The 27,392-nt window shown below is 50.3% G+C and overlaps 1 protein-coding gene across 3 annotated transcripts; it reads right to left on the bottom strand.

Annotated features, from left to right (window-relative positions):
• Window positions 1-1,982: 1,982 nt before the first annotated feature.
• CCDC77 (coiled-coil domain containing 77) lies at window positions 1,983-25,551 on the bottom strand. Of its 3 annotated transcripts, none has more exons than XM_075602346.1 (12): window positions 25,459-25,551; window positions 20,052-20,103; window positions 19,488-19,707; window positions 19,110-19,252; window positions 14,934-15,030; window positions 13,435-13,507; window positions 12,690-12,778; window positions 7,956-8,104; window positions 7,429-7,675; window positions 7,004-7,129; window positions 3,539-3,691; window positions 1,983-2,317 (listed from the first exon to the last, which is right to left on the bottom strand). In XM_075602346.1, exons 2-12 carry the CDS (start codon window positions 20,087-20,089, stop codon window positions 2,171-2,173), a joined length of 1,482 nt encoding a protein of 493 aa, XP_075458461.1. In that variant the 5' UTR covers window positions 20,090-20,103; window positions 25,459-25,551; the 3' UTR covers window positions 1,983-2,170. The 3 variants fall into 3 exon arrangements, with proteins under 3 accessions (XP_075458461.1, XP_075458463.1, XP_075458462.1); XM_075602348.1 differs by lacking the exon at window positions 25,459-25,551 and adding an exon at window positions 25,393-25,432; XM_075602347.1 differs by lacking the exon at window positions 25,459-25,551 and adding an exon at window positions 24,995-25,046.
• Between the last annotated feature and the right edge of the window lie 1,841 nt (window positions 25,552-27,392).

The following is a 27,392-nucleotide window of genomic DNA, read 5'->3' as shown; positions in this document are numbered from 1 at the left end:
GAGTTTTATGTTTAACTAGCTGATATACCCGGCGTTGCCCGGAATTTACCCCCCTTCACAGGTGGGTGTGTCCCCCCCTCCTTCACAGCTGCGGTCTCCCCTCCCTGCACCCCACATGACAGTCCAACCCCCTGTACCCATCACTGTCCACCCCCTGCACCCCACATCACTCGCCACCCCCCTGCACCTCACTTCACTCGTCACTCCCCTGCACCCCACATCTGTCTCTCCCCCACCTGCACCTCACATTATTCCTCCCCCTGAACCGCACATCATTCCCCCCCCCCATGCATGACCCCCTGGTCCTCGCTAGCAGCGGTTTCAGATGTCCCTCTCCTCGAAATGTAAGGTAAGGGATTCAGGGAGGAGAGGAACTCCGTGGTGTGGGGGGGCCGGCCCCGTCCTCCATCTGCGGCCGTAGTGCAGCATGGAGCGATCGGTGGCCGGGCAGGAGCAAGAGAGGGCCGGGACTCCAGTTGGTCTCCAGCGTGGCGCCACCCCTGCCCCCCACACCGCTGTCTGCAAGCGGGGAAGCCAGGGGGAGAGTGTGCTCGGTAGGAGCGTCTGTTAGTGTTGTGACCGGGGGGAGGGGGTTTGTGGTGGGGGAGAGGTGAGGCTGCGGCCATTTGGAGCGCACATAACATAAGTGCGTAGGTAATGTGCGCAGCGCACATGTCAGTTGGTGTTGCGGCCATTTGGAGCGCACATGTGAGTTGGTGTTGCGGGCATTTAATAAAACAATTATTAAGTGCGTAGGTAAAGCTAGCGGTGATGATTTAATGCGGGAAGTAGTGAATAATTTAGTACTTGAGCGGAGCACATGTCAGTTGGTGTTGCGGCCATTTTATAAAACAATTATTAAGTGCGTAGGTAAAGCTGGCGGTTATGATTTAAAGTGTTTACACAGGATGGAGAAAGTGGGCATATTAATATGTAAAGTGTGTGCTGTGTGTATGATGGGATGAGAGTGAGTGTGTGTGAACATATACAAAAAGGGGAATGTTAAATATGTCAAGTGTGTGTTGTGTGTGTATGATGGGATGACAGTGAGTGTGTGGTGTGTGTATGATGGGATGACAGTGAGTGTGTTGTGTGTGTATAATGGGATGACAGTGACTGTGTGTGTAACGGGAATTTAAAAGTGGGCATATTAATATGTAGGAAGGGGAATTTAAAAGTGGGCATATTAATATGTAGGAAGGGGAATTTGAAAGTGGGCATATTAATATGTAAAGTGTGTGTGTGAAACAGGACATATTGTGTGTGTGTGTGTGTGTACACACAGGGGTGAGAGTGTGAGATTAAGTTACCAAGGACTCTGCAGTGAGTGTGTGGTGTGTGTATGATGGGATGACAGTGAGTGTGTTGTGTGTGTATGATGGGATGACAGTGACTGTGTGTGTAACGGCAATTTAAAAGTGGCCATATTTTTGAAAGTGGGCATATTAATATGTAAAGTGTGTGTGTGTGTGTGTGTGTGTACACACACAGGGGTGAGAGTAACTTAGCAAGGACTCTGCAGGGCTTCTTTGGGGGTATGCGGTCAGTGCAAGTGTGTGACAGTGAAGTAGGTGTGTGTCAGTGATGTCAGTGTAAGTTTTGGCCAATGACAGCCGTGTGGGCGGTGTGTGTCACCGTGGGGCGTACCTCTTGGGCAATGACAGTCGGGCTGGGCACGGACCAATCACATTCACCGCAGCTAGTACCAACCTTTGATTTTATATATTAAGATAAGATCAGCAGGCTGTGTGCACAAGCTGTGTTCCGCACCCCCCCCCTCCCCCCTCACTCTAGTGTCTGCAGTGAGCGCCCCCCTCCCACTAAAGTTTCTTCTTTGATGACTGACAGAACTAAATAAAGGAGCAGTGCAGCTTGTTAGGATAGTATGGGTGAGGAGGAAGGTATGTGGGCTGACATCTTATGTGTGACCACCCAATTTGTCACATTTGCTGTTTTTTTTATTGACTTTTGTACAAATTAGAGATGGAGCAGAGTCAATTTCATAATTTAACCTTTAGCAACAATGCACCTTAACCCCTTCACAGCCAGAGCTGCACTAACCACTGCACTTCTCGATGCGTTGCAGGTACCTCAGGCAGCAAAGGGTTAACCCATTCACAGCCAGGGACAGCTCCCCAATTAATCCCGTCACAGCTGCAGTGTTCCTCCCTCATCCTATCCTCAGCTCGGTCTCCAGCCCATAGATTTTCGCCTTCAGCGTGCGCAGCTCCCCCTGGATTTTGTGTGTCCGTGCGTTCCCCTGCCGCACCGCACTCAGAATTGCAAGGTCCTGGTCGGGTCCGATGTTCAACGTGACCTGGGGGACGGGGAAGAGAGAGAAAACGGGACATGAGGAGGCTTGGGACACGCATGTACCAAATGAACCCTTCCTCACACTCAGCATAGCCAAACTGAACCCATTAGGCCTCGCTCAGACAGGCTGCTACGTCCATGCGCGCATCTGCCGCGCGCTCCTGCAGCCCAGCGATCTGCGCACAAACGGCAGGAGTTGCGGCGTGTGCATAACGAACACGTCACAGAGCTGGTTCGCCTTTATTAGCTGAACCAGCTCACGTGACGCCACTGCAGCCCCAAATTTCAATTTGGGTTGTGGCGGCAAAAGGTCGCAGCGTCAACACTGTAGTTTGCTGCCACAAGCACTTTCTAGCATGACAACTGTCATCCACTAGACTCAAAGAGTGACGATCGTGCGCACGTCGCAACGCGGCCTGTCTGAGCGAGGACTTAGGCCTCCATCCAGCGTCAATTGTATTCCCAGCAATGTGTGACGGTACCACAAGTTTGTATTTACAAACCACTCTATTTAGAGATTCCTTTAAGTCTCACCCCTCTATCTACAATACAAATATTGCTTATATCTTTTGAACATTCAGTCCAAACATCTGTCATAAATATACTGCTGCCCCCTATAATTTAACCAACTTGGGGGGTAATTTACTCCATCCTCCCCGCGGGACAAACCATCATGCCAAGCACATGGAAAACACCATATACAGTCCATGAGATCGTTTTCTTGATTTTGCCCCCGGTTTTGCAGCAGGGGGAATTCAGAAAGAAACCTCTTTGTTGGAGAAGTCTTTCAAAGAAAGATCTTTATCCTGTCTATGCCGGTTATTTTGTTTCATTAAAGCATCCATTTGCGCTGCTCAATATCTCATTATTAAAAAAGTATATATCTAGGATTCTTTGGTTAAATTGAGGGGGTGGTCTAAGTGTGGAACACCTACTGCGTGAGGTATGCCCTCTTCTGGGAATTTAAAATGGCCTTTAACAGGAAGCTGCGAGTGAGTCACTTCGACCCATTGGATCATGTTTGGCTCTGGTGACAGGGACTGGGGAGGGAGCGGCTCTTATTGGCACAGCAGCAGTGATACACTGGGAGATCTCCCGGTTAGGATTCTACCCCCTTCAGAAAAAAACAGGTGGTTCAATTAAGGAGACTGGCTTTAAAACCCCCAAACCATGACCAAGTGCCAGGAATCCTATCCCCGTGGTACTGCCCACGTGGCCTCCTCACCTTGAACAGCTGCTTCTCCACGTCTTTCAGCCGCTGCCGCAGGTGCTTGATGTCCGTTTTAAAGCCCTCCACCTCCATGCTGCGTCGTTTCTCCAGGGCCTCGTAACGCTTCGTCATCAGCTGCAGGCGCTTCGCTACCTTGTCGGAACGTTCCTGAAGAAGTAACTGTGTGTTACGAAACGCGTTGGTGTGTCATTGCTCATTTCCTGTGCCCGTTTGTTGCTGAGAGCACCCTGTTCGTTTCCCCCTGTCCCGTGACAGCCCTTGCTGCTGTGTGTATTCTGTGCCGCCCCGTGTACTGTGTGCTATAGCGCAGCGGTGCGCAAACTGTGGGGCGTGACCCCCAGGGGGGGCGCGAGACTGCCAACGGGGGGCGCGGGGTTTACAGAGGCCCCGCGCGCTTCCCGAAGGCACTTAAATTAAGTGCCGGGGGAGCTGCAGGGCCTCTGTAAACCTAACTTACCGTGGCTCCGGCGGCTTCCTCCCTGCGGTGCCATGGCAACGCGGCGTCAAAATTACGCTGCGAGGTCATGTGACGTCACGTTGCTATGGCAACGTGACGTCATTACGCCGGAGCGCGGGTAAGTTGGGGTTGGGGGGGGCGCGGGAGCGAGGGGACAGCCGTCAGGGGGACGCAGGGAAAAAAGTTTGCGCCCCCCTGCTATAGCGGATGCTTCCCTGCAGTGGAGGAGTGGTCCGTGACGTCATCAGCGGGCGCTCCACGAGGAGAAGCGGTGTGCGAGTGGCGTTCGGCTGTGTTGGCACTAACGGAGGCTGCTACACACTGGTGTGGGACTTGTTCCTCGGGACTTTGCACTACGGACAGACCAACCTACCACCCTGAGACGGAGTGTTCGGATTCTACATGCATAGAGGAACCACCTGTCGGGATAGATGACTGCTGGCCCACTGCTCCCCAAGATTGAGTAAAGAGTGCCGTCTCCAGCCGTCTTCTTGTGTGGTAGACCCACTAACCCACTGCTTGTTTGTATTTACTCTGATGTACGCAGAACTTATTACCCTTTAGTAAAATTCACTTTTTAAATTATACTTCACTATGTGCGTTGTGCGCCTCGTTCTTTTGTTTTCTCACATACATGAAGAGTCTGCTATATTATAGCCATGGCATCATAAAAGGACCCGCGCCACAATCAAGATCGCTCTGTAGCACCAGATAGGTGATATATTGTATCATGTGGATCCCCGCGTATATAGGATTAAGCAACTCACTTGCTTGGTACGCAAGGGTATGTATAAGGCAGAGGATAGATAGATCTATCTATGTAGCAGAATATAATGGCCACACAGAGTAAAGCCAAATAGGTGCGGATATTAGTTATGTGCCATCTACAAATCAATAAGAGGACGCAACGCAAATGGTTGCTCCTACGCTGGTCAGATATATAGCCTGTCAACAGAAAGATGTACTTTCCTGAGCTGTCGGCTCTACTGCGGCCCTGGGTAGTGAACAGTCATCGCTATACAACCGTTTGTGCCGACTTCCTGGTTCCGCCGTCTCAATCGTAGACGTCTGTGTGATGACGTCATAAAAGTCAGACAAACGTTTCGCGTGTCATAGCCACGCTTCTTCAGGGAGGAGGAATCAGTGGCTACTGATTTATCTTATAACTGTTTTAACATCAAGCAAAGCAAGGGGATGAACCATGTCTTAAGCATGTCCTGCACACAATCATACCAGAATTAGCCTATGATTGACAGCGGGGTGCGTCAGTTATGGCAGCAACAACGCCATTTAAACAGGCATCTGGATCCCCCTGCTTGCCCATCCCCGACGAAGCTCCGTGAAACGCGTAGGGCATAGTGACACGATCACAGCACTCCACAAAGTATTGGCTGGGAGAAAGCCTGTCCGAGTACTTAGGGCAGAGATCCGTGGATCAGCTACGATTACCTGCATACTTATTTATCAGCAATAGACAAATATAGGCAGCCAGCTAGAGCGGCATTAATTCAGGCTCTGGGAGGTTACACTCCTACTATTGGTTTAGCCACATTACTCCTACCCCATCAGAATTGCAGGGGGTTGTGAGCGCTAAGAGGGTTAAATGATTTCGTTGCGCTGTGATTTCATTCGTGACAATTAATCACTGCCTCAGGCAGCTCCACTTCCCAACCAGCGACCCAGCAGCCGGCTATAGCGGTTCTCATCTATAGATTGAGACACTGTATACACATGGGGTATGTGTGTTGCTGAATATCTAGCTCTATAGACCAATTACCCTTGCATGCCATTTTTGTCAAATCAATTAGGCACCAGTTATCTGCAGTGATTTCACAGAACTATTAAGGTGCTATTATTACTCTATCCGCATGGATCTATGACTACTATATCCACACACTATACATCTACTATTCATAGTCATTGGGTAACACTGCTCACAGGCACATTCATCTGCCTTTTCACTTATATGTGTCAACCAATACAGTTATCTATTGTATGATATATAGCTGATCCCAGATATGAGTGTTTATGTAAGTTTTGTTACAAATCTGAGTAAAGCTTACAAGGTTATCGCTATTGCTAGCGCGCGCACGCACACACACACACACACACACACACACACACACACACACACACACACACACACACACACACACACTTTTGAAGATCTGCGACTACGGTCATGGGATTTTCTACTTATCCTAACTCTGTGCAGAATGTCCAAATCCCCGAGGCCGGTTCCATGCATCTCACAGAATCCAACCTCTTTCCTCCTACCCCCTTTATCTGCAAGAAGCTGGAGAATGGCAGTAGTCTGAAGCTCTTGTGTGAAAGGGAGGGGGGGGGGGGGGGTGTCAGGGGTGTGACTCAGGAAATTAAATGCACCTCCCTCCTTCCCCTTGCAGCCTCACTTCTAGGGATGGTGCAACGAGCACACCCTTCTGTTACATAATAACCAAGTTGCTTCACACTTATTAACTTTAACCCCTCTTTTGCCTGAGGTCTCTGAAAAAATTAAAAAAAAACCCGTCACAGCCAAAACCGGGTGCGAAAGGGTTTAAAACGAGACCTCAGGGCTGCCCCCGGTTATTAATAATCTGTCTGGAAAGCAGAGGCACGTCGAGATCTAGGCCCAGGTATACCAAGCAGGGAAATGCTAGCAGACGCTTACGGCGCAGTCACTTGGCATAGCACCGCTTACTAAACATGGCTCCAAGTGTCACAACGTGAACTGTTCAACAACACGCGTGACATGTTGAGACGGACGCACAGGATGTAGTGACATGCACAGGGTGGGGACACGGTCATGGAGACTGTCAGGACACCTACTAGGTGGTAAATAGGGTGCTATTCTGGATATAACAACATCCCAGGAATGCTGTGAGCTGTACATATGTATCTATATATCTATCTCTATAGACAGCCACACGTAATATTTTGCCCAGGGCGGGCGGTGCTCTCTGCTGTGTTGTTTTTTTTATATTTCCGCCGGCATTTCTCACCTTGAAGATTTCTCGGCCCACGTCTCCCTCCTCGCGGATCCGCCCCAGCTCGTCCTCCAGCGCCACGCACTGCTCCCGGTACATGTCAGACAAGCGGTGAGCCTGGGCCAGCTGCTCAGACAGGGACTGGTGGGGGGGGGGGGGTGGAGGAGAGCGAGAGAGGGTTACAAGGACAGAGGGGGGGGGTGGGGGGGGAAGATAGTGTGCTGCCTCGTCCTTTTTTCAATGTATCCTACAATTTGAGAAACTAACTCGGTGAACCATAGGTCCGTGTTACTCAGGAGTGTGCGAGACACTTGGAGACAGATACAGAAAAGGACCCACAATGCAGTGTGTTGTAGGAGATGCAGAGTTTTCTGACCTGCTCCTGTACATTTACAGAGGGGACACGGAGAGAGGGGGGGGGAGGGAAGATGGGAAATCACCTTCACTTCTTCGCCGCGCGACGTTCGGGCTTCTCTCTCTGCCTGCGAGAGGCGCAGCATCTCCAGCTCGTGTACTCTCTCTCGCTCCGGCTCCCGGCTCGGGGTCAGCTGGTCTCGGCACCGGTCCAGGTCCTGCAGGAGCCGGTCCTTCTCTGCCATCCAAGACTTCTCGTTGGCTCGGCCCTCGAACTTCAGCTGCAGGAAGTCTCTGGTGCTCTCATACAGCAGGTTCTGAGTCTTGTTCAACCTGCGAGGGGCAAAGCACGTGAACTCCCTTACACCAGAGAGGGGAGGGAAGGAAGGAAGGAAGAGGGGGGTATGGGAGGGAAGGAAAGGAAGAAGAAGGGGGGGGGGGAGAAAGGGAAGGAAGGAAGAGGGAAGAAAGAGGAAGGGGGGAGGAAGGTGGGGGAGAGAAGGAAGAGTGACCTCCCTGGCATCAGGGGGGGAGGGGTAAGAGGGAGTGGGCAGAGTGACCCCCTTGGCACCAGGCGGGGGGGTTGGGGTGGCACACAGAAAGCCAGACTCACTTTTCAGTCAGCGTTTTGATTTTATCCTGGTCCCTCTGATGCTGCACCTGAGCTTCCTCCATCCGAATCCTTCGGTCGTCCAGCAGAGACTCCACCTGTTCCTTGGACAGACGTGTCTGCTCTTCCAGCTGGGCCTGCAGTGCCTCCACCTGGCGAGAGGAGTGAGAAGCAGTGAGAGGAGCACGGACCTCGTGGTGAGGGGGGAGATGCACAGTCCTGGTTATTATACTCAGGACAGACGCAGGAGCGTCCCCTGGAAACATAGCGCTGAATGATTTGATCTTCTTGACTGGGCACAGTCTGGACAGGAAGAGCTAAAAATTAGTATTGGTACTGTGCCAAACGTTAAAAATAATCAGATAGATAAAAAAGCTCTACTGACCAAATACAATGATGGATATTGTGGTGCTCTAGATTTATGCAGTCTTCAGGATTACAAAGCAGAAAGGGAGAGGCCCAAACAAATCATCAAATACCAAATAAGTAAATATGGGAAGGACGTTGATCCAGGGAGAAATCTGATTAATTTGGAGTCGGGAAGGAATTTATTTTTCCCTTATGAGAAAGCATTGGATTATGGAGTTTTTTGATTGAAGTCCTCTGGACCAAAATACTGTACATACAAATATAGGATAAAGTATCTGTCCTCTACATTTACTATTAGTTGAACTTAATGGACATAGGTCTTTTTTCCAACCTCGTCTACTATACGACTATGTAACCATTATTTATTTGTAAAGCGCCAGCATATTCCACAACGCAGTAAATTGGGGACAGAGGTTTGATCATTACGTAAACAGAATGACATATCAAATAAGGCCACACAAGTACAGAAGGGAATGAGTTCCCTGCCTGTTAGAGTTTAAAATCTAGAAGGAATGAGGGACAATGTTGAAATAAAAAGGTTTGGGGGTGGGGATGTTAGGAGGTGTTACATAGCGTGGAGATTGGTCCAGCCGCACAGCTAGTCCCAAATAGAGAGAGTTTGGGGGGTGGGTGTGAGAAGTATGCCAGATTATGGAGGAGTCTGATGGTACGCGATAGGGTATTCCAGAAAGGGAGCAGAACGGGCAAAGACTTGTAGGCGGGAGTGAGAGGAGATAAGGGAGGAAAGGCGGATGTCGTGGGCAGAACGTAGGGGGCGTTTAGGTATATATAGGGGGATGAGGGCAGAGATGTAAGGGGGGCAGTGTCGTTGAAAACTTTGCAAGTCAGAGTTAGTGTTTAAAATGTTATTCTATTTATCAAATGTTTTACAGTACCAGGAATTATAGGCTAAAGCAGTAAAAATCAGGGCATTATTGAAAACCCTGCACTCTGATTGGATAATGCCCGGAATTTTAACCAATCAGTAATGCCCGGAATTTAAGCAGCAGAATGTGTAGTTTTCAATGTGTTTATTTGCAGCCAATCAGCTTTCAGAACAGCTGAGACAGGGCAGGGGATTCGTCAGATTGAAGTAACAGCTCTGAGACAGGGCAGGGGATTGGGAGGGGGGGGGGGGGAGTCTGCAAAGTAGTAAGTGGCTGTCTGCAGTTTTTGTGGCTGCAGTTTGTGTGTGAGTGTGTCAGTAGCAGTGTGTGTGTGTGCTGTGCTGTTGTATATTTGTGTAGAGGTGCTCTGTGTGTGTATAGAGCTCCACTGTGTGTGTGTCAGTAGCAGTGTTTATGGGTGTAGCATGTGTGTGTAGAAGTAGTTTGTGTGTGTGTGTATAGAGGTGCAGTGTTGTGTGTGTGTGTGTGTAGAGGTGGTGTGTGTAGAGGTGCTGTGTATAGAGGTGCAGTGTTGTGTGTGGGGTGTGTGTAGAGGTGCTGTGTTGTGTGTAGAGGTGGGGGGAGTGCAAAGTTTAGTAAGTGGCTGCAGTGTGTGTGTTGTGTTGTATGTGTAGCAACAGTTTGTGTGTGTAGAGCTGATGTATGTGTGTATAGAGCTCCAGTGTGTGTGTGTGTGTGTGTGTCAGTAGCAGTGTTTATGGGTGTAGCATGTGTGTGTAGAGCTGCTGTGTTGTGTGTGTGTAGAGCTGCTGTGTTGTGTGTGTAGGAGGTGCCGTGTTGTGTGCCTAGAGCTCCAGTGTGTGTGTGTAGAGCTGCTGTGTGTGTGTGTATACACACAGAGGGGCGGCAGTGTGTGATATAGATATCTGCAGTGTAAGTGTATGTAGAGGTGGTTTCATGTATTTACCATTTTATTTTAATAAAACAATCTATTTAAACTATACAAAAGTGTCTATTATTTATGAAAAAAGTCTACATTTAGCCTATAATAGTAATAATCCCCGAAGAACAGGGCATTACTGGCCAATAATGCCCTGGCTGGGTTAAAGTCCCTCGGCTTCGCCTCGGGCCTTCAACTCTTCCAGCCAGGGCATTATTGGCCAGTAATGCCCTGTTCTTCGGGGATTACTTAAGTAATACATCTCGTTTTCAAGTATGTCCTGGGCACAGAGTTATGATGACAGATACATGGTTACATTAAGTGAGCAGGGTTATACATTATATACAAGACATTGCATGCAGTTAGAGATAATATATACACACACACACACACACACACACACGATTAAAATGTGAGACAGCTTGAGTTATGAAAGAACATTCATATTGCATATAGGAAGACAGTGTAGGGATATGCATAGTGGAGCAGCAGAAGTGGAGCGGTGAGTGAAGTAGATGAGTCTTGCAGCAACATTTTGGATTAATTCGAGTTGGGACAGGTGGACAATGGGAATGCCCGATAGGAGAAGGTGCAGTAGTCAAGGCAGGACAAGATAAGCGAGTGAATTAGGATTCTAGTTGCATACACTCCCATCGATCTGTAGATGAAGTACTCCTAACAGTTCCCAGAATCTCCCTGACTTCCTTTGGGAAGCTCTGTTAGCCACGCTGCTCCCACTCTGGAAGAGTCTGCCTCGAACAGTTCGAAAGGCCCCCTCTCTAGGAATCTACAAAAACAGGCTCAAGACCTACCTGTTTCCCTAGGCATTTAACCAATGAACCCCAACAACTGTCAGTGCTCTTCACTCTCTGATCCAGGGAGACACCCTGGGCTGATGTAGAGAGAACACTGCACTTATTGCTCTGATCCACGAAGCTGCCACGCTGGGTCGCTGATGAGACCACACTGTACATGGACTTTCCACCCCCGCCAGAAAGCAGCTGGGTTCCAAACTTTGCTACGCCTGACTTGTGTGTTATGGTTGATAAGGGGCTTAGCCCTCCAACTTAAAGATAGTGTAAACACTGTTATAGTCAGCGCTCCACCTGTTTATTTCTGCTCCTTTAAGCTGCAAACAAATAGTATTTATGTTGTTAAAGCTTCGGCTACTAAAAGCCTATATTATTTCCCCCTAAAATACATCTGTTTTAAACCTCTGCACGCATCTCCTACATTGGCAAATAGGTGTGGAGGGTTAGGCTGCGGGCATGGTCAGCGCTTGGCCACTGACCCGCGCTCACGCTTGCCAGTGAGCCCCTGTAGCCGCAATGAGAGCGGCTTTAGCAGGGGCTTCCGCAAGCGTAGCAGACATTTTTTAGTTTACGCGCTGAGGGGAGCGGAGGGCCGAACACGTGAGAAGTTCGCCCAATGAGGGCAACCCAGCTCTGTAACGTCCCTGGCCCGCCCCCCAGACGGCGCGCATAGTAAGGCCAGGGAAGGCGCGCATAGTAAGGCCAGGGAAAGCACCCGCTTTCCCTCAGCCTCCACACGGCTGGAGTCACTGTGGACTCAGCCTTAGAGGACAGAGATAGAATGAGTGAAGAGAAGTAGGTTTGCTTGGCAAGGGAAAGGGCTGTTATAGGACGAGACTATTCATTTATAGTGGAGAAAATCTGCTTTAGAGCGGACTTTCCTCCAGCAACGTCCCGCAGCATGCGAGCACTTTCTGATGTAGCAGCTATAGTGTGTGTACACCACCTTTGTGGCTTAAACTGTCCGGCGACGTGTGGTGGCAGGAACGGTCTTTTCCAAGGTTGATGAAAGTGTAGTGTCTTAGGCCGAGTCCATGGTCAACGCTTATCCCGTGCTGACGCTCGTCAGTGAGCCCCTGCAGCCGCAATGAGAGCGGTTTAAGCAAGGGCTCGCGCACGCTTCCGCAGGCGTAGCTCTTAATTTTTTTTCTCGTTTCGGCGCTCACAGAGCGCAGGGCCGGTCACGCGAGCGGTTCGCCCAATGAGGGCGAACCAGCTCCGTGACGTCACTGGCCCGCCCCCCGACGGCGAGCGAACTAAGGCCAGGGAAAGCACCCGCTTTCCCTCAGCGCGCCTCCGCACGGCTGGAGTCACCATGGACTCAGCCTTAGAGAGGTTGCTAGGTCTGGGCAGGAAAGGGGAGGAGATGGGACAGAAGAGAGAGGACAGGTTCTAAAAACTTTGAAAATTGGAGGGGTTCTGGGGCATGTAGGTTTCTGTAGGTGTGTACGGAAGTAGGTGTTGGAGGGTAGAATGAGAACATTTTAGGAGGTGGTGATCAGACAGAGGGAATAGAGTAAGAGTTACAATAAGATGTGATACTGTATAAGAAAAAAAATTGGTACCCTGTACCATCACAATTCCACCACTGGTGTCAGCCCATGCCTGCACCTTCAAGCAGAGCATCAAATGTAAACAGAGTTCCTACACGCGACACTGGCCTTGTGTGGAAACTCCACCTCAGACCGGATGGACGCAAAGTCTTAATGTAATCAAGGGAATAAACACGGTCCACTTCAGTGACCCGCAGGGCGGCAGGACCCCTCACCTGCAGCATGAGTGTTTGGGTATCCGTCTGCTCTGCGATTCCCACCGAGTCTTCCTTCCCAGCGGATTTTGATGAGCTGCGTTTACCGCCTATGGGTAGAGATAGGCGTAACTGATCACACAAGACAGATCTGTAAATACCATGTCAACAGGCACTCGGGGGAGTTACCCGTTGTATAATACCACTCGGATTGAAGGTACCACCTCTCCTAATCGAATTCACATTCAGTTTTTTTTTTTTTTTACTGATCAAGCTTTACCAAAAGCATTTTTCGTGCCATCTACCGTTATTCTCTCCTTTTATTCTTGTGCTGCATCCCCCACAAGAGAAGTCTACTCATAAATAGGCTTCTAACCACTCTCGAAACAGCTGCTGATTTTGTGTTTAAGAATGAAGGTAAAATTAGGATTTCAGACAGGAGATGTGAAATAACAATGCTCTACAATTCTTTAAAAAAAATAAAGGCCTATTAAAATCTGGGATTGCTTAAAAAGCTGCTACACTGTCGTGGTGCAATGTATGGTGCATTTGATTGATTTCAGGCCATTTCGGCTGGAGCAGGGGGATATGGATGCTCCGGGTAAAGTTGACGGTGTCAAACCAACACACGCAGAAATACAGTCACACCATGCTGTCTCTGACCTCTCACACTGGAGAGGCAAATAGTTGGGGGTTTACAGGTGATTGCCGATAGAATGAGCCGGCTCCCACGTGGGGCGGGGGGACAGTGTCAGAGCTGCCTCACCTGCCCTGGCCGTGCGCTGCTCTCTCCTCTCATACGGATCACTGGCTCGGACAGTGCGCTGGGGTATGGTGACCTGTCAGGGACAGAAAGCGGAGGATTAAGGGAAAACAGAATACAAAACCACAAGAAGGAAAAAAAGGAGGTGCACTGCTAGCCTGTCAGTGAAAACTAAAACAATCATTACAAAACCAATTTAAAATCAGAAAACACACACAGAACCAATCCAAACTCCGACGCGTTTCATACCACGCAAGAGGCTAGCAATGCACCGTGTTTTCTGATTTTATTAAATTCGTTTTCTAAAGATTGCGTTCAGTTTCCACGGACGGGCCAGCAGTGAGCCACTTTTTCCCTTATCTCTTGTGATTTCATTCTGGCTGGAGCACGCTTCCTGGTATACCGGCATTCAGCAGTGAGTTACTCTGACACGGCGTCTCCCTGCGAGTAAATTGGTACCCGTTCCGCGTGTGACATCAGGGCATTATGGGGGTCGCGGGGTCAGTGGTTTTTTTCCTCACCGGGCGTCTCACTTATCAGCGAGTGCTCCGGTCTGGCTACTTTCCCTTCCCTGCTATACTCACCCCACAACCTGTATCATTGTCCTCATGTACATTGGGCTCCGCATTTTCCTATACTTAATCAGCTTTGACATATATCTATGCTTTGCCGTATATCTATGCAATTATAGCCTTTATACACTTTATATAGTGTTGTATTCAATTTTTGGCCTGTTTATTTTTAGGCCAGGAGATGAATTGAAGCCATTTATAGAAACGGTCCATTCCTTCTTGTGATCTGACCATTTTCTGTTATGATCTGCCCTATGGTCTGTGACAAGTCCCATGCAGCAGAACAATAAGACACTACAGGTGTGGGTTACCATGTGTGGCCATAAAAATAAAGATTGCAGAATGCTTAACCCCTTCAATGCCAGTCTCCAGACAGTGGCTCATTAAGTCAAGAATGAAAAAAGTACTTGGGAGAGATTCCACAAGTAAAACATATGAGACTGTTTGACAGCCGTTTAGGAGAATGACTGAATTATGCACGAGATCTGCTGTAAGCAACTATGATCCCTAATAATTATAGTAAGAGGCAATTTAATAGTTAACCACATTAACTTCTATTTAAGTGAACTTGCTTTGCATTGTCAGCTGTGCGTTGCCCCCCCTTGAGATGCATTGCAGTAGATGGTCAAACGCACAAGTCCCGTCCAGGATTTTCAAAGAGGTTTCAATAAAACAGACACCAACGGAGCAGCCCCTCCCAGCCCCCGAACGTACCCTCCCCGGCTGTGCACACTGCCCCAACGTGCCTTCTGCCTCACATGGTCCTCTCACCACAGCACTTAGATTGTAAGCTCTTCAGGGCAGGCATTCCCTTCTTCATGGCTGATGTTCAGCTCTAGATCACCTCCCTCATTATCTGTGCAAATACAGAACATTCCCATCTGACCGCAGGTTGCACCCACTCACGCCGGCGCAGCCTGCACCCCTCACCTTGTTTGGGGGTTCCTTGTGGAAGTACGTTATTTCTCCATTGCCGGTTCCGACCAGAGCCAGGAGCTGCTGTACCTTCTTTCTATCCTCCAGCTCCCTGAGACAGCAGAGAGAACCATAAGATCCCAGCTCCCTCTCACTGGTGCCAGGTCAGCAACGCAGCGCCCTGCCACAATCTTGGCCCATCGGTGTCAGCCAGATGGGAGCACGGGGGAGTCAGGACTTACCTGGCACACAAATGATCGTTTATTACAATCTATTTAGCCCTTTCCTTGCATCAACTGTACCCTCTTTTCAACGGTGAAATAATCCTTGAACCCGGTTTAGATTGCAAGCGCTTTAGCAAGGAACTCTTCTTTTCAGGAGTTACTTGTACTTGGTGTGGCGATGTCCAAACGGTATCTATATTTAGATTGCAAGCTCTTCAGAGCATGATGGTCCTCCCTGTAAAACTGCCGCTCCTGTATTATACATTGTTTCATGATCATATTAGAGAGAGGCAGAAGGGCCTCCAATGGAGAAATACATTTAAAAATGCATTAACAACGCACTAACAAACAGGGAAAGCACAGCTGACAATTATATTCTGTTGATTTTTTTTTAAATTATTCATGGGGATGTGGGAGTCTTCACAGATCCGGAGGGATAATGTATACCAGGGGTAGCCAACTACAGTCCTCAAGAGCTACCAACAGGCCAGGTTTGCAGTATATCCCTGCTTCAGCACAGTTGGCTCAGTCAAAAACTGCACCACCTGTGCTGAAGCAGGGGTATCCTTAAAACCTGACCTGTTGGTGGCCCTTGAAGACTGGAGTTGGCCACCCCTGCTGTGTACCTTCCTAATATTGTCAGGTGACGTTGTTACACAGAGGACATATTACTGTGGATTAGGAAAGGCAGTGGGGAGGCGTTCTGTGGTTTTCCTTATCCGCATACCAATCATAAAAAACAAAACTTTTAGTCAAATAAGCAGGTTACTGAATTTTCATATCCGCTTCATGTTACCGCCAAAAATATTTTTGGGACCAAAAGAGGGGTGGACGCCAATAGTTATTTAATGGCAAGTAACCCTCCCTCCAAGATGTAACTTTCCACGTGCTCAAATCTACAGGTACAAAACAGAATTGTTCAGATGCAAAAATACGTTTTTAGTAAGGGGTCACTATGAATGTGCATAGAATGAGAAAAGTAGATGAGGCTGATAAGAAGGATAGAAGGAATAGTTAAAATCTAAGGTATTGGTAAAAAAAAACATTGGAATATTTGACCATGTGACCCCACCCTGAGAAACACTGATCATGGATTTCCCTACAACCGTTTTCAGGAGATCGAACGACATGAAATACGTTCTCTGCCTCACTATGCTGGAAGAACCGTTAAGGAGTCAGCAAAAGTGGCTGGGATTAAAACCACTGGGGATGCTTGAAACGGGACGTATGCAAGGTGTGTGAATGTATGGATACACGCAAGGAGGACAGAACAGGCTCTTCTGTTACAGTTCTCAGGAAACCATTTGAAATCAACTGGAAAAGCAGGTTTGTGGCTTACTTCCAGCTCTAGTATGTTGGCAGAACTAAGATGCCTTAAATGTTAGAATACTGGAGAATATAAATATCATCACAAGGGGATGTGTGCTGCAGTCTCAGGACATAAAACCAATCCTAGGAAACTGAAATTCACAGTATTGACGGGAAGAGAGACTACGCGGAGGTGACAGGTTGGTAGCGTTGTGTATACTGGTACTAATCTATGCAATCTTGATGTGTGCAGCAGTGGTCAGATACAATATGCTCAATAGCTGCATTAGCACTCTCTGCTTTACCATACTTGGAACATATCATATTTTCGTAGATTCATCATATTGTAGTCTGTACTACGTGCAGGGTTTATTTTGGATTTATTGCAACCTTATTACGGAATGAAAGGGTTTTAATGTACCTATTCATGTAGACTGCACTGTGGCTCCGGATACAAGCTATAATTGCTACAATACATCTAGGGACATATGGCAAGCTGCTTTTACTACACTGTAGCTAGCCTAGGTTGAATAAGTGTATATACATACACAACCAGCCTAAGGCCGAGTCCATAGAAGGACAGGCCGTGCTGAGCCGTGCGGACGCTCAGCGCTGAGCCCCTGCATCCTCAATGAGGATGCCTTGAGAGGGGGCTCACGCGAGCGTCCGCAGGCGTGCTGACGAGTTGGAGTTTTCAGCCGAGCGCCAAGCTGTTTTTCAGCGCGCTGTCGGCTGAAAACCTCCAATCACAGCACAGCAGTGTCAACGTCACGGCGCCGTGACGTCAACGTCAGTGCGTCGCGGGCGATTGGCCCAGCGACGTCACTGCCCCTCCTCCAACCACCTCCCCCCGGCTCCGATCGCGCCCACTGGCTCGCCTGTATGGGCATGAAATCGCGGAGATTTCAGCAGGCGAGCCTCAGCGTCAGCGCGGCTCGGATCTCCTCACCCCTCTATGGCCCGGGCCTAACTAGTGTTGCACTTTGATACAAGTACCGTGATCTATGAGGCTTATATACTATATACTGACGATTTTAGTCGCTGTATATAAGTGTGTATTACAACTAAACATATATAGATCCAGCTATTGTATTGTATGTCTTTATTTATATAGCGCCATTAATGTACATAGCGCTTCCCTGTAGTAATACATGGGGTAATCAAATAAATAACATAATATAAATAACAGATCATGGGAATAAGTGCTTTAGACATAAAAGTAACATTAAGGAAGAGGAGTCCCTGCCCCGAGGAGCTTACAGTCTAATTGGTAGGTAGGGAGAACGTACAGAGAAAGTAGGAGGGAGTTCTGGTAAGTGCGTCTGCAGGGGGCCAAGCTTTATGTATCGTGTTTAGAATATCCACAGTGCTATTCATATGCTTCATTAAGCAAGTGTGTCTTAAGGTGGGTCTTAAAGGTGGATAGAGAGGGTGCAAGTCGGGTACTGAGGGGAAGGGCATTCCAGAGGTGTGGGGCAGTCAGTGAAAAAGGTTTAAGGCGGGAGAGGGCTTTAGATACAAAGGGGGTAGAAAGAAGACATCCTTGAGAAGAACGCAAGAGTCTGGATGGTGCATAACGAGAAATTAGGGCAGAGATGTAAGGAGGGGCAGAAGAGTGTAAAGCTTTAAAAAAGTGAGGAGAAGAATGGAGTGTGAGATGCAGGATTTGATCGGAAGCCAGGAGAGGGATTTCATGAGGGGAGATGCTGAGACAGATCTAGGAAAGAGTAGAGTGATTCTGGCAGCAGCGTTTAGGATAGATTGTAGGGGAGACAGGTGAGAGGCAGGAAGGCCGGACACTATCCAATTATCTGCATTTAGAGAATATTATACTCCCACTGGACCGCAATAGTGGTGAACATACAACCCAAGGACAGAGAGAGGAGGGTAATATCTAGCTATTTGGCTCAAATATTGATATCTAGAGACCAGTTATCCCTCCTTTCCTTACCTCCCTCGTGTGGATAATTTTAAATATTTTAAACAATATGTGATAATTTTTTTTGTTTTACCTTACTTCCTATACCTTGTTTTGGTTTAATTATTTGGCTTTTTGGCCACTAAAAGTGTTTTCAAACATTGGTAGCAATGAGTGCAATTAATGGAGTTCTTTGAGCCTCTCTCTGGGTTCTATCTCCATTGCACCTGCTCCCTTAACACAGGACAGACACAATTACATAGGAGAGCAGTCCTTTTCACCTGTTTTTATTTATAAAGCACCAACATATTCCGCAGCGCAGTACAATGGGGGACACAGAGTGACCTACAAATAAGGACAGACAAGCGCAAACAGATGCAGACGGTAATGAGGTTCCCTGATCCTGAGAGCTGACACTCTAGAGGGAATAAGGGGCAATGTTGAAACAAAAAGGTAAAGTGGCGGCTCTTTGTTGGGATGTAGTATACATCAGGTTGGAGTATGGTCCAGCCACACAGCTGATCCCATTAAAGTTTGAGGGTGCGGATGTTAGGGGGTGTTAGATAGCGTTTGCTTTAAACGCACAGCTGGGGGGTGGATGTTAGGAGAGTGCCAGATAGGCTTCCTTAAAGAGGCGAGTTTTGCGGATGTTTTGAATGTCGGAGAGCTTTGATATTTCCCTTCTATCCTATACAGTGCTGTGTTTTTGTTCTATTAGAGAGCAGTGTGCCTCCCGCTCACCTGATCTTGAGTCGGTCATTCTCGGAGTACAGCCTCAGCACGTGTTCGCGCTCCTGGAACAGATAGACTTGCATATCGCTCAGCGCCTTCTGCAGCTCCGCTATCTCCTCCTCGCGCTGACGCATCTCCCACTGCAGCTTGTGCTGTGACAGGGAAACACAGGGGATGCGACGTGAGCAACCATGCAGGTTTGGGGGGACTCATAGGGGATGTGACGTATAAGCAGCAATGCAGGGTTTGGGGACACAGGAGCTGTGACATGTGAGCAGCCATGCAGGGCTTGGGGGCATGTGCACACACACACACACACACACACACCAATCCCCCATGCGTGCGCGCACACACACGCTGACCCTCCCTGTACGTGTGCACACGCACCTGCTCCTCGTACGTGGCTTTGTATTGCTCCAGCCTCTTCAGCAGATCCTCATGTTCCTCGTCAAACTCGGCGATCTTCCTTCGGTAATACTCCAGCAGCTCCCGGGACGGGCGCAGGAACGCCAGGCGCTCGGTAATCGGAGGCAGCGGGGTGGAGTCCCCCCGCTGCGGAGTGTGGCTGGAGCACACGGACAAATCCTGCGAGGAGGGCGGTCTGTACCTGACAGGAGAGGGGGAGGCTGTGAGGTCAGAGGGGTGTGACTGATACCGAAGGGTCCAAAACACCCCCAAAATTAAACTTTACTACAGGACCAGCCCCCCCACCCCCCTCCCCGAATATGACTCATGATGAAAGTAATCCCCATCGGAGGCCCTTTAAAGCAGGTTTTCAGTTCAGTATTTGTTTCAAAAGCCAACAACATGTTCCAGACAAGGGGTTAGAATGTGGGAGTGCTCCCCTGTATACACACTTGGTTTCACAAGAGCACACCTCTCTCTCTGTATGGTTCCTCGGCTCTGCTCCTCACAATCCCCAAGAATATGTTCATGTATTGGGTGACTCACCTGCCCGCCCGCGGGTCAATGCGCCGTGAGCCGTCCATCTCTCTGGTCCCCTCTGGAAAAAACACGATAAAGGACGTTACCCGGATGGGGGAGAGAAGAAAAAAAAACACAACACACACCACGGGCTCATGTACATAAATACCGCTGCTCGCTGCCCGCACCTGTACATACAGTCTGTACGTTGCCCGCGCAACCTCACCCTGTGCATACCGTCTCTCTGTACACGGCATGTGCCTGCATATACTCTCTCTGTACGCCGCACGTGCCGTCTCTCTGTACGCTGCACATACCTTTATATAATGTCTTTGTGGGCTGCACGTACCTGCACATACCGTCTCTCTGTACGCTGCGCGTGCCTGTATATAATGTCACTCTGTTCGCTGCGCGTGCCTGTATATGATGTCACTCTGTACGCTGCGCGTGCCTGTATATAATGTCACTCTGTACGCTGCGCGTGCCTGTATATAATGTCACTCTGTACGCTAGACGTGCCTGTATATTATGTCACTCTGTACGCTAGACGTGCCTGTATATAATGTCACTCTGTACGCTAGACGTGCCTGTATATAATGTCACTCTGTACGCTAGACGTGCCTGTATATAATGTCACTCTGTACGCTAGACGTGCCTGTATATAATGTCACTCTGTACGCTAGACGTGCCTGTATATAATGTCACTCTGTACGCTAGACGTGCCTGTATATTATGTCACTCTGTACGCTAGACGTGCCTGTATATAATGTCACTCTGTACGCTAGACGTGCCTGTATATAATGTCACTCTGTACGCTAGACGTGCCTGTATATTATGTCACTCTGTACGCTAGACGTGCCTGTATATAATGTCACTCTGTACGCTAGACGTGCCTGTATATAATGTCACTCTGTACGCTAGACGTGCCTGTATATTATGTCTCCGTGGGGGCAGTGGATATTCAAAGTTGAGTGCAAATAGCCGCACGGCTATTCGCACTCAGTAGGAAATGAAATGGAAAAAAAAAAAGACAGAACACTCCCCTATTGACATTCTATACCCCCTGCATCTGTAATCAGCGCGGTTTTAGGCTGAGTCCCCAGTCAGCACTGTGGCACGCGCCCGGCGGGGGGGCGGCGCATGCACAGCGCTAGACCGCGATCTGCGGTCTGAGGGGAGAGAGAACATTTGCGACGGGAGGGGGCGTGGCGGTAGGTTTGCAGGGGCGTGGCCATGACGTCCCGCGGCTGGTTCACCCTCTGGCTGAACCGGCGGGGGCGTGGCCACGCCTCCGTCACAAATGCCAATCTCAAACTCCCCTGCCTGCCTGAAAACCTGTCGCGCACCGCTGGGGAAAGGTGCGCGACAAGGTAGGGACTGGGACCGGAGGAACTGGGTGGGCGGGACTTGATCGCACAGACTGATCACATGCGCTGTAGTAAGTGGGACCGCAGCCTTAGGAGCCGCTTCCGCATGCGTGCGGAGTCGTGTGGAAATGCAGGCGACAGGCAAGTTGAAATATACGCGCTGAGGGGAGCGGAGGAGCGGTCACGTGACAGCAAACATCCAATGGGGATGAGGGACTAGCCCCGCCTCCCGCCCCACCTCCGCCACACCTTCGCCCCGCCCCCAAAGCGCGTTCACTGCCTCACCTGTCAGGCCACAAAAAAGCACCAGCTTCTGCAGGCGAGGCAGAGCAGGAGCGCGGCCCGAGGCACCATGCCCGAGTCCTCAGGCATGGTCATCGCTTAGGCGCTGACCCGAGCTGAGGCGCGCTGCTGCTCGGCACTGAGCCCCTGCAGCCGCAATGAGAGCGGCTTTAGCAGGGGCTCACGCACGCTTCCGCACGCCTGCGGAAGCGTGTCTTAAGAAATCTTTAGTTTCTTAGCTTGCCAGAGCGCAGGGCCGGTCACGTGAGCGGTCCGCCGAATGAGGGAGAACCAGATCTGTGACGTCATTGGCCCGCACACGGACGGCGCGCGCTCTAAGGCCAGGGAAAGCATCGCTTTCCCTCAGCCTCAGCGCGCCTCTGCACAGCTTTAGTCTCTATGGACTAAGCCTTAGGCTGCGGCCTGAGAGGGCGCGTGGCGTGCTGGCACACGAGCGCTGCGCCCTGCTCGGCCGTACAATTTGTGGCTAGGTGCACGCTCATCTGGGGGCGCGGCCACAACGGCACTGAGTTGGTTCGCCCTCATTAGGTGAACCGCTGACGTGACGCGCTTGGAGGCGGCAAATTCAATTTTGCTTGCTCTGCAAGCGTCTCAAGCCCCGATGCTCACCCTGGCCAGACACATAAGGCCTCGGCCAGGGTTCCTGCTAGCGTGCGGAGGCGCACTGAGGCTCAGGGAAAGGGGGTGCTTTCCCTGGCCTTAGACAGCGCGCTGTCCGGGGGCGTGTCGGCGGTCGGGCCAGTGACGTCACGGAGCTGGTTCGCCCTCATTCGGCGTACCGCTCACGTGACCGGACCTGCGCGCCGGCAAGCGGGGAAATTTTACATTTCCCTAAGACTTCCGCAAGCGCGCGGAAGCGTAGGCGAGCCCCTACTAAAGCCGCTTTCATTGCGGCTGTAGGGGCTCAGTGCCGAGCGGAAGCGCGCCTCCGCCCGCAAGCACTAAACGTGGACGCGGCCTTATGCATAATGATGTATACCAATTATAAACTGGGTTACGATATATGTGCTGTACACCATTGATCTAAATCAGGGCCACCAACCGCGGGGGAGAAAGGGTACAGGCATCCCTGGCCCCCGTGGGTCAGGGGGACCCGGCTGCCCGGGCCCCCTGCGCGGCCGGGCGCCTGTTAATTAAAAAAAAAAATAAGAAATCGCTGCAAAAAAAATTGCGGTGTCTCCCTGTGGTAGCGCCGGAAGTAGTCTGGGTTAAGCTTCCGGCACGCCGGCGTCAGAGGGAGCCCCGTATCGCGTGGGAGCTGCAACTGCTGTGACCCCCCCCCCCCCCCATCGGGCCAGCATCGGCCCCACCCCCGCAGCACACTGGTGCGCGCGTGAGTAGTGGCGTGATGCCTGCAGCGGGGCTGGCGGCAACTGCTGTGACCAGCCACCCCTCCCCCCGCTGCACCGCCACACCCCCCCCCTCTGCACTGCCACCCCTCCCCCGCTGCACCGCCACACCCCCCCCCTCTGCACCGCCACCCCTCCCCCCTGCATGACAGGGCTGTCCCGTCACCCACGCAGCCGCGGGAAACCCCCGTACCGCCGCAGCATTGTTCCCCGACCCCCAGTACCGCCGCCACCACCCTCACGCCGCGCCGCGCCTCCCCCTGCTGGTAAGTCTGATTTTTGGGGGTCATTGGGAGAACCGCCGGTGGGGGCGTGGCCACGCCTTCGTCGCAAGTTTTAATATCAATTTCATTGTGTTTAAAAAATCTTGCAGCACGCCGTGGCTGCACCTTCAGCGTGAAGGTGCGTACTGGGCCCTTCCCCATTGAGGGGCGGTGCTTAAGCGCACGCCGAGCCGTGCGCTGTGGCAGCGACTGGGACCGCAGCCTACCTAAGCGGTTCACCTAATGAGGGCGAACCAGCTCAGTGCCGTTGTGGCCGCGCCCCCAGATGCGCGTGCACCTAGCCACAAATTGCACGGCCGAGTAGGGCGCAGCGCTCGTGTGCCAGCACGCCACGCTCCCTCCCAGGCCGCAGCCTACGGAATCGGGCATGGTGCCTCGGCTGCGCTCCTGCTCTGCCTCGCCTGAAGAAGCTGGTGCTTTTTTGTGGCCTGACAGGTGAGGCAGTGAGCGCGCTTTGGGGGCGGGGCAAAGGTGTGGCTAGTCCCTCATTCCCATTGGATGTTTGCTGTCACGTGACCGCTCCTCCGCTCCCCTCAGCGCGTATATTTAAACTTGCCTGTCGCCTGCATTTCCACGAACTACTACAGCGCACGTCTGTGCGATCAAGCCCCGCCCACCCAGTTCCTACCTTGTCGCGCACCTTTCCCCAGTGGTGCGCAACAGGATTTCAGGCAGGCAGGGGAGTTTGAGATTGGCATTTGCGACGGAGGCGTGGCCATGCCCCCGCCGGCGGTTCAGCCAGAGGGTGAACCAGCCGCGGGACGTCATGGCCACGCCCCCGCAAACCTACCGCCACGCCCCCTCCCGTCGCAAACATTCTCCCCTCAGACCGCAGTCTAGCGCTGTGCATGCGCCGCCCCCCCGCCGGGCGCGTGTCACAGTGCTGACTGGGGACTCAGCCTAAAGCCGCGCTGATTACAGATGCAGGGGGTATAGAATGTCAATAGGGGAGTGTTCTGTCTTTTTTTTTCATTTCCTATTGAGTGCGAATAGCCGAGCTGCTATGAACACTGTAATGTCAGTAGGCTGCTATGCCTTTATTCACTACAAAAGCATAAGAAAGTCTTTATAGCTCAATGGTTATGCTCCAGGCCATTAACAGAGTGGACCAGGGTTCGATTCCTGGCTTGGATGTTTATTTTTTCTCCATTTTATTTCCTGCTGACTGCGAATAGCTGTGCGGCTATTTGCACTCAACTTTGAATATCCACTGCCCTCTGTGGGCTGCACGTACCTGTATAGTCTCTCTGTACGCTGTGCATATCTGTATATAATGTCTCTCTGAATTCAGTGGGTTTATATCCGCGGGTCTGCAGTCTCTCTGTGCGCTGCACGTACCTCTATATAATGTCTCTCTGTGCGCTGCACGTACCTGTATATAATGTCTCTCTGTGCGCTGCACGTACCTGTATATAATGTCTCTCTGTGCGCTGCACGTACCTGTATGTCTGTCTGTGCACTGCATGTACCTGTATATAATGTCTCTCTGTATGCTGCACGTGCCTGTATATAATGTCTCTCTGTGCGCTGCACGTACCTGTATATGTCTCTCTGCGCGCTGCATGTGCCTGTATATGTCTCTCTGCGCGCTGCACGTGCCTGTATATAATGTCTCTCTGCGCGCTGCACGTGCCTGTATATAATGTCTCTCTGCGCGCTGCACGTACCTGTATATAATGTCTCTGTGCGCTGCACGTGCCTGTATATGTCTCTCTGTGCGCTGCACGTGCCTGTATATGTCTCTCTGCGCGCTGCACGTACCTGTATATAATGTCTCTGTGCGCTGCATGTGCCTGTATATAATGTCTCTCTGTGCGCTGCACGTACCTGTATATAATGTCTCTCTGTGCGCTGCACGTACCTGTATATAATGTCTCTCTGTATGCTGCACGTACCTGTATATAATGTCTCTCTGTGCGCTGCACGTACCTGTATATAATGTCTCTCTGTATGCTGCACGTGCCTGTATATAATGTCTCTCTGTGCGCTGCACGTACCTGTATATAATGTCTCTCTGTGCGCTGCATGTACCTGTATATAATGTCTCTCTGTGCGCTGCACGTACCTGTATATAATGTCTCTGTGCGCTGCACGTGCCTGTATATAATGTCTCTCTGTGCGCTGCACGTACCTGTATATAGAGTCTCTCTATATTCAGCGGGTCTGCAGGCGCCAACTCGTCCCCAACTGTAAAACCGAATAGCCCGCCCTCAGCCAATCACAGAGCCCGCCTCCCCCCATCCGCAGCCAATCACAGAGCCCGCCTCCCCCATCCGCAGCCAATCACAGAGCCCGCCTCCCCCATCCGCAGCCAATCACAGAGCTCGCGTCCTCCATCCTCAGCCAATCACAGAGCCCGCCCTCCCGTCCGCAGCCAATCACAGAGCTCGCGTCCTCCATCCTCAGCCAATCACAGAGCCCGCCCCCTCCCGTCCGCAACCAATTACAGAGCCCGCCTTCTCCATCCTCAGCCAATCATAGAGACCGCTTCCACCGCCCTCAGCAAATCAGAACTCGCCTCCCCCCTCCTCAGCCAATCATCGATCTTTTTTTTGTAGACATCCACTGCACGCTGGGAATTGTAGTCTCCTGCGATGTCCTCCTTTCGTCCTATTGGCTGTGTGCAATAAATAGGTCACATGACACAATGTATGTCCACACTCTTTATTACAGATATATACCCAGGTGTATATTTCCGTACTGCACCTAATACAGATCCAACTGTAATTACATTACATTGATATAAATGTACATCATATATGTTATACTGGGTTATTATTGTCAGCTGCATGGACTGTCTTCGGGAGTAGGGTTGCAGATATAGGATTTGATATTCTGGGGAACTCGGGAAGTGAGACCTGGCTCTTATTATTATTATAATAATAATAATATAATTATAATAATATTATTATTATTAAACCAAGAAACGTCATATAGTGATTATAAAATGATAAGGAAATGGTCTGGATACTGACCCCGAAGGAAAGGAGTGAGTCTCACTCATTAGAAGGTAGTCTCATTAATAAGGAGTGAGTCTCACTCAGGAGGTAGTCTCATTAATAAAGAGCGAGTCTCGCTCAGTAGAAGGTAGTCTCATTAATAAAGAGCGAGTCTCGCTCAGTAGAAGGTAGTCTCATTAATAAAGAGCGAGTCTCGCTCAGTAGAAGGTAGTCTCATTAATAGAGAGACAAGTAAATTATTATGCACAAATATCAATGTATAGATGTATTTGTGTATAGCTATATGCATATGAGATAGCAGGTGACAAGTTCCATGTCACCTGCTGTAATTAGTTATAGGTTCCGAGCTTCAACCAATGGGAGACAGCCGTGCAGCAACACTGTATAATAGGTATAATCACTGGGCCATTGCTGAGCTGCACAAAACATTAGGAGCCGGATGTACTAAGCAGTGCTAAGACCCACACAACCTCCAGTGACGTCATATGAGTCTTATCAGAAATATAATGTAACAATAAAAACAAAACATGCCTAACACCTTCCTAAGGCTGCGCTTACAGTGCCAGCGACGTGACGTTGCGGCAAACCAAATGCATTGCCACCGTCGTGTGCGCTTATAGTAAGCGTGGCGCGACGGATTGATCGCTGGAAGTAATCTCTATTTGATTTTCCAGCGACCGTCGCATGACCGTAGCGTCGCCGGCACTATAAGCGTAGCCTTAGGCTGCGCTTATGGTGCTGGCAACGCGACCGATGACGTCGCCCGTCGCCACCAGCGAAAGTTGCAATTTGATTTTTAGCGACGTCGCTGGCAACAAGGCGAGTGACGTCACTAAAGAGGGTGAGCCGCGCAATCTGATTGGTTTAGAGAGTCACATGTGGCAACTGTCTAAAAAAAAATCAAATTTACACGGTTTCCAAATTTTTAGTCGCTGCGTCGCCGTCGCGCTTACTATAAGTGCTTGCGACGGAGTCAATGGATTTGTTTCGGAGCGACGTCGTGTCGCCAGGCACTATAAGCGCAGCCTAGAGCTGTGTTCAGTGTGGCTGCTACGCGACGTGCGCGTCCGTCGCAATTTCAGGTTGTTCGGTGGGAGTGTTCAAA

The sequence above is a fragment of the Ascaphus truei genome, chromosome 5, assembly GCF_040206685.1.
Source record: "Ascaphus truei isolate aAscTru1 chromosome 5, aAscTru1.hap1, whole genome shotgun sequence".
In the NCBI taxonomy this organism is placed as follows: Eukaryota; Metazoa; Chordata; class Amphibia; order Anura; family Ascaphidae; genus Ascaphus; species Ascaphus truei.
The sequence above is the reverse complement of the archived record's forward strand: the minus strand, read 5'-3'. Positions and strand labels throughout refer to the sequence as shown.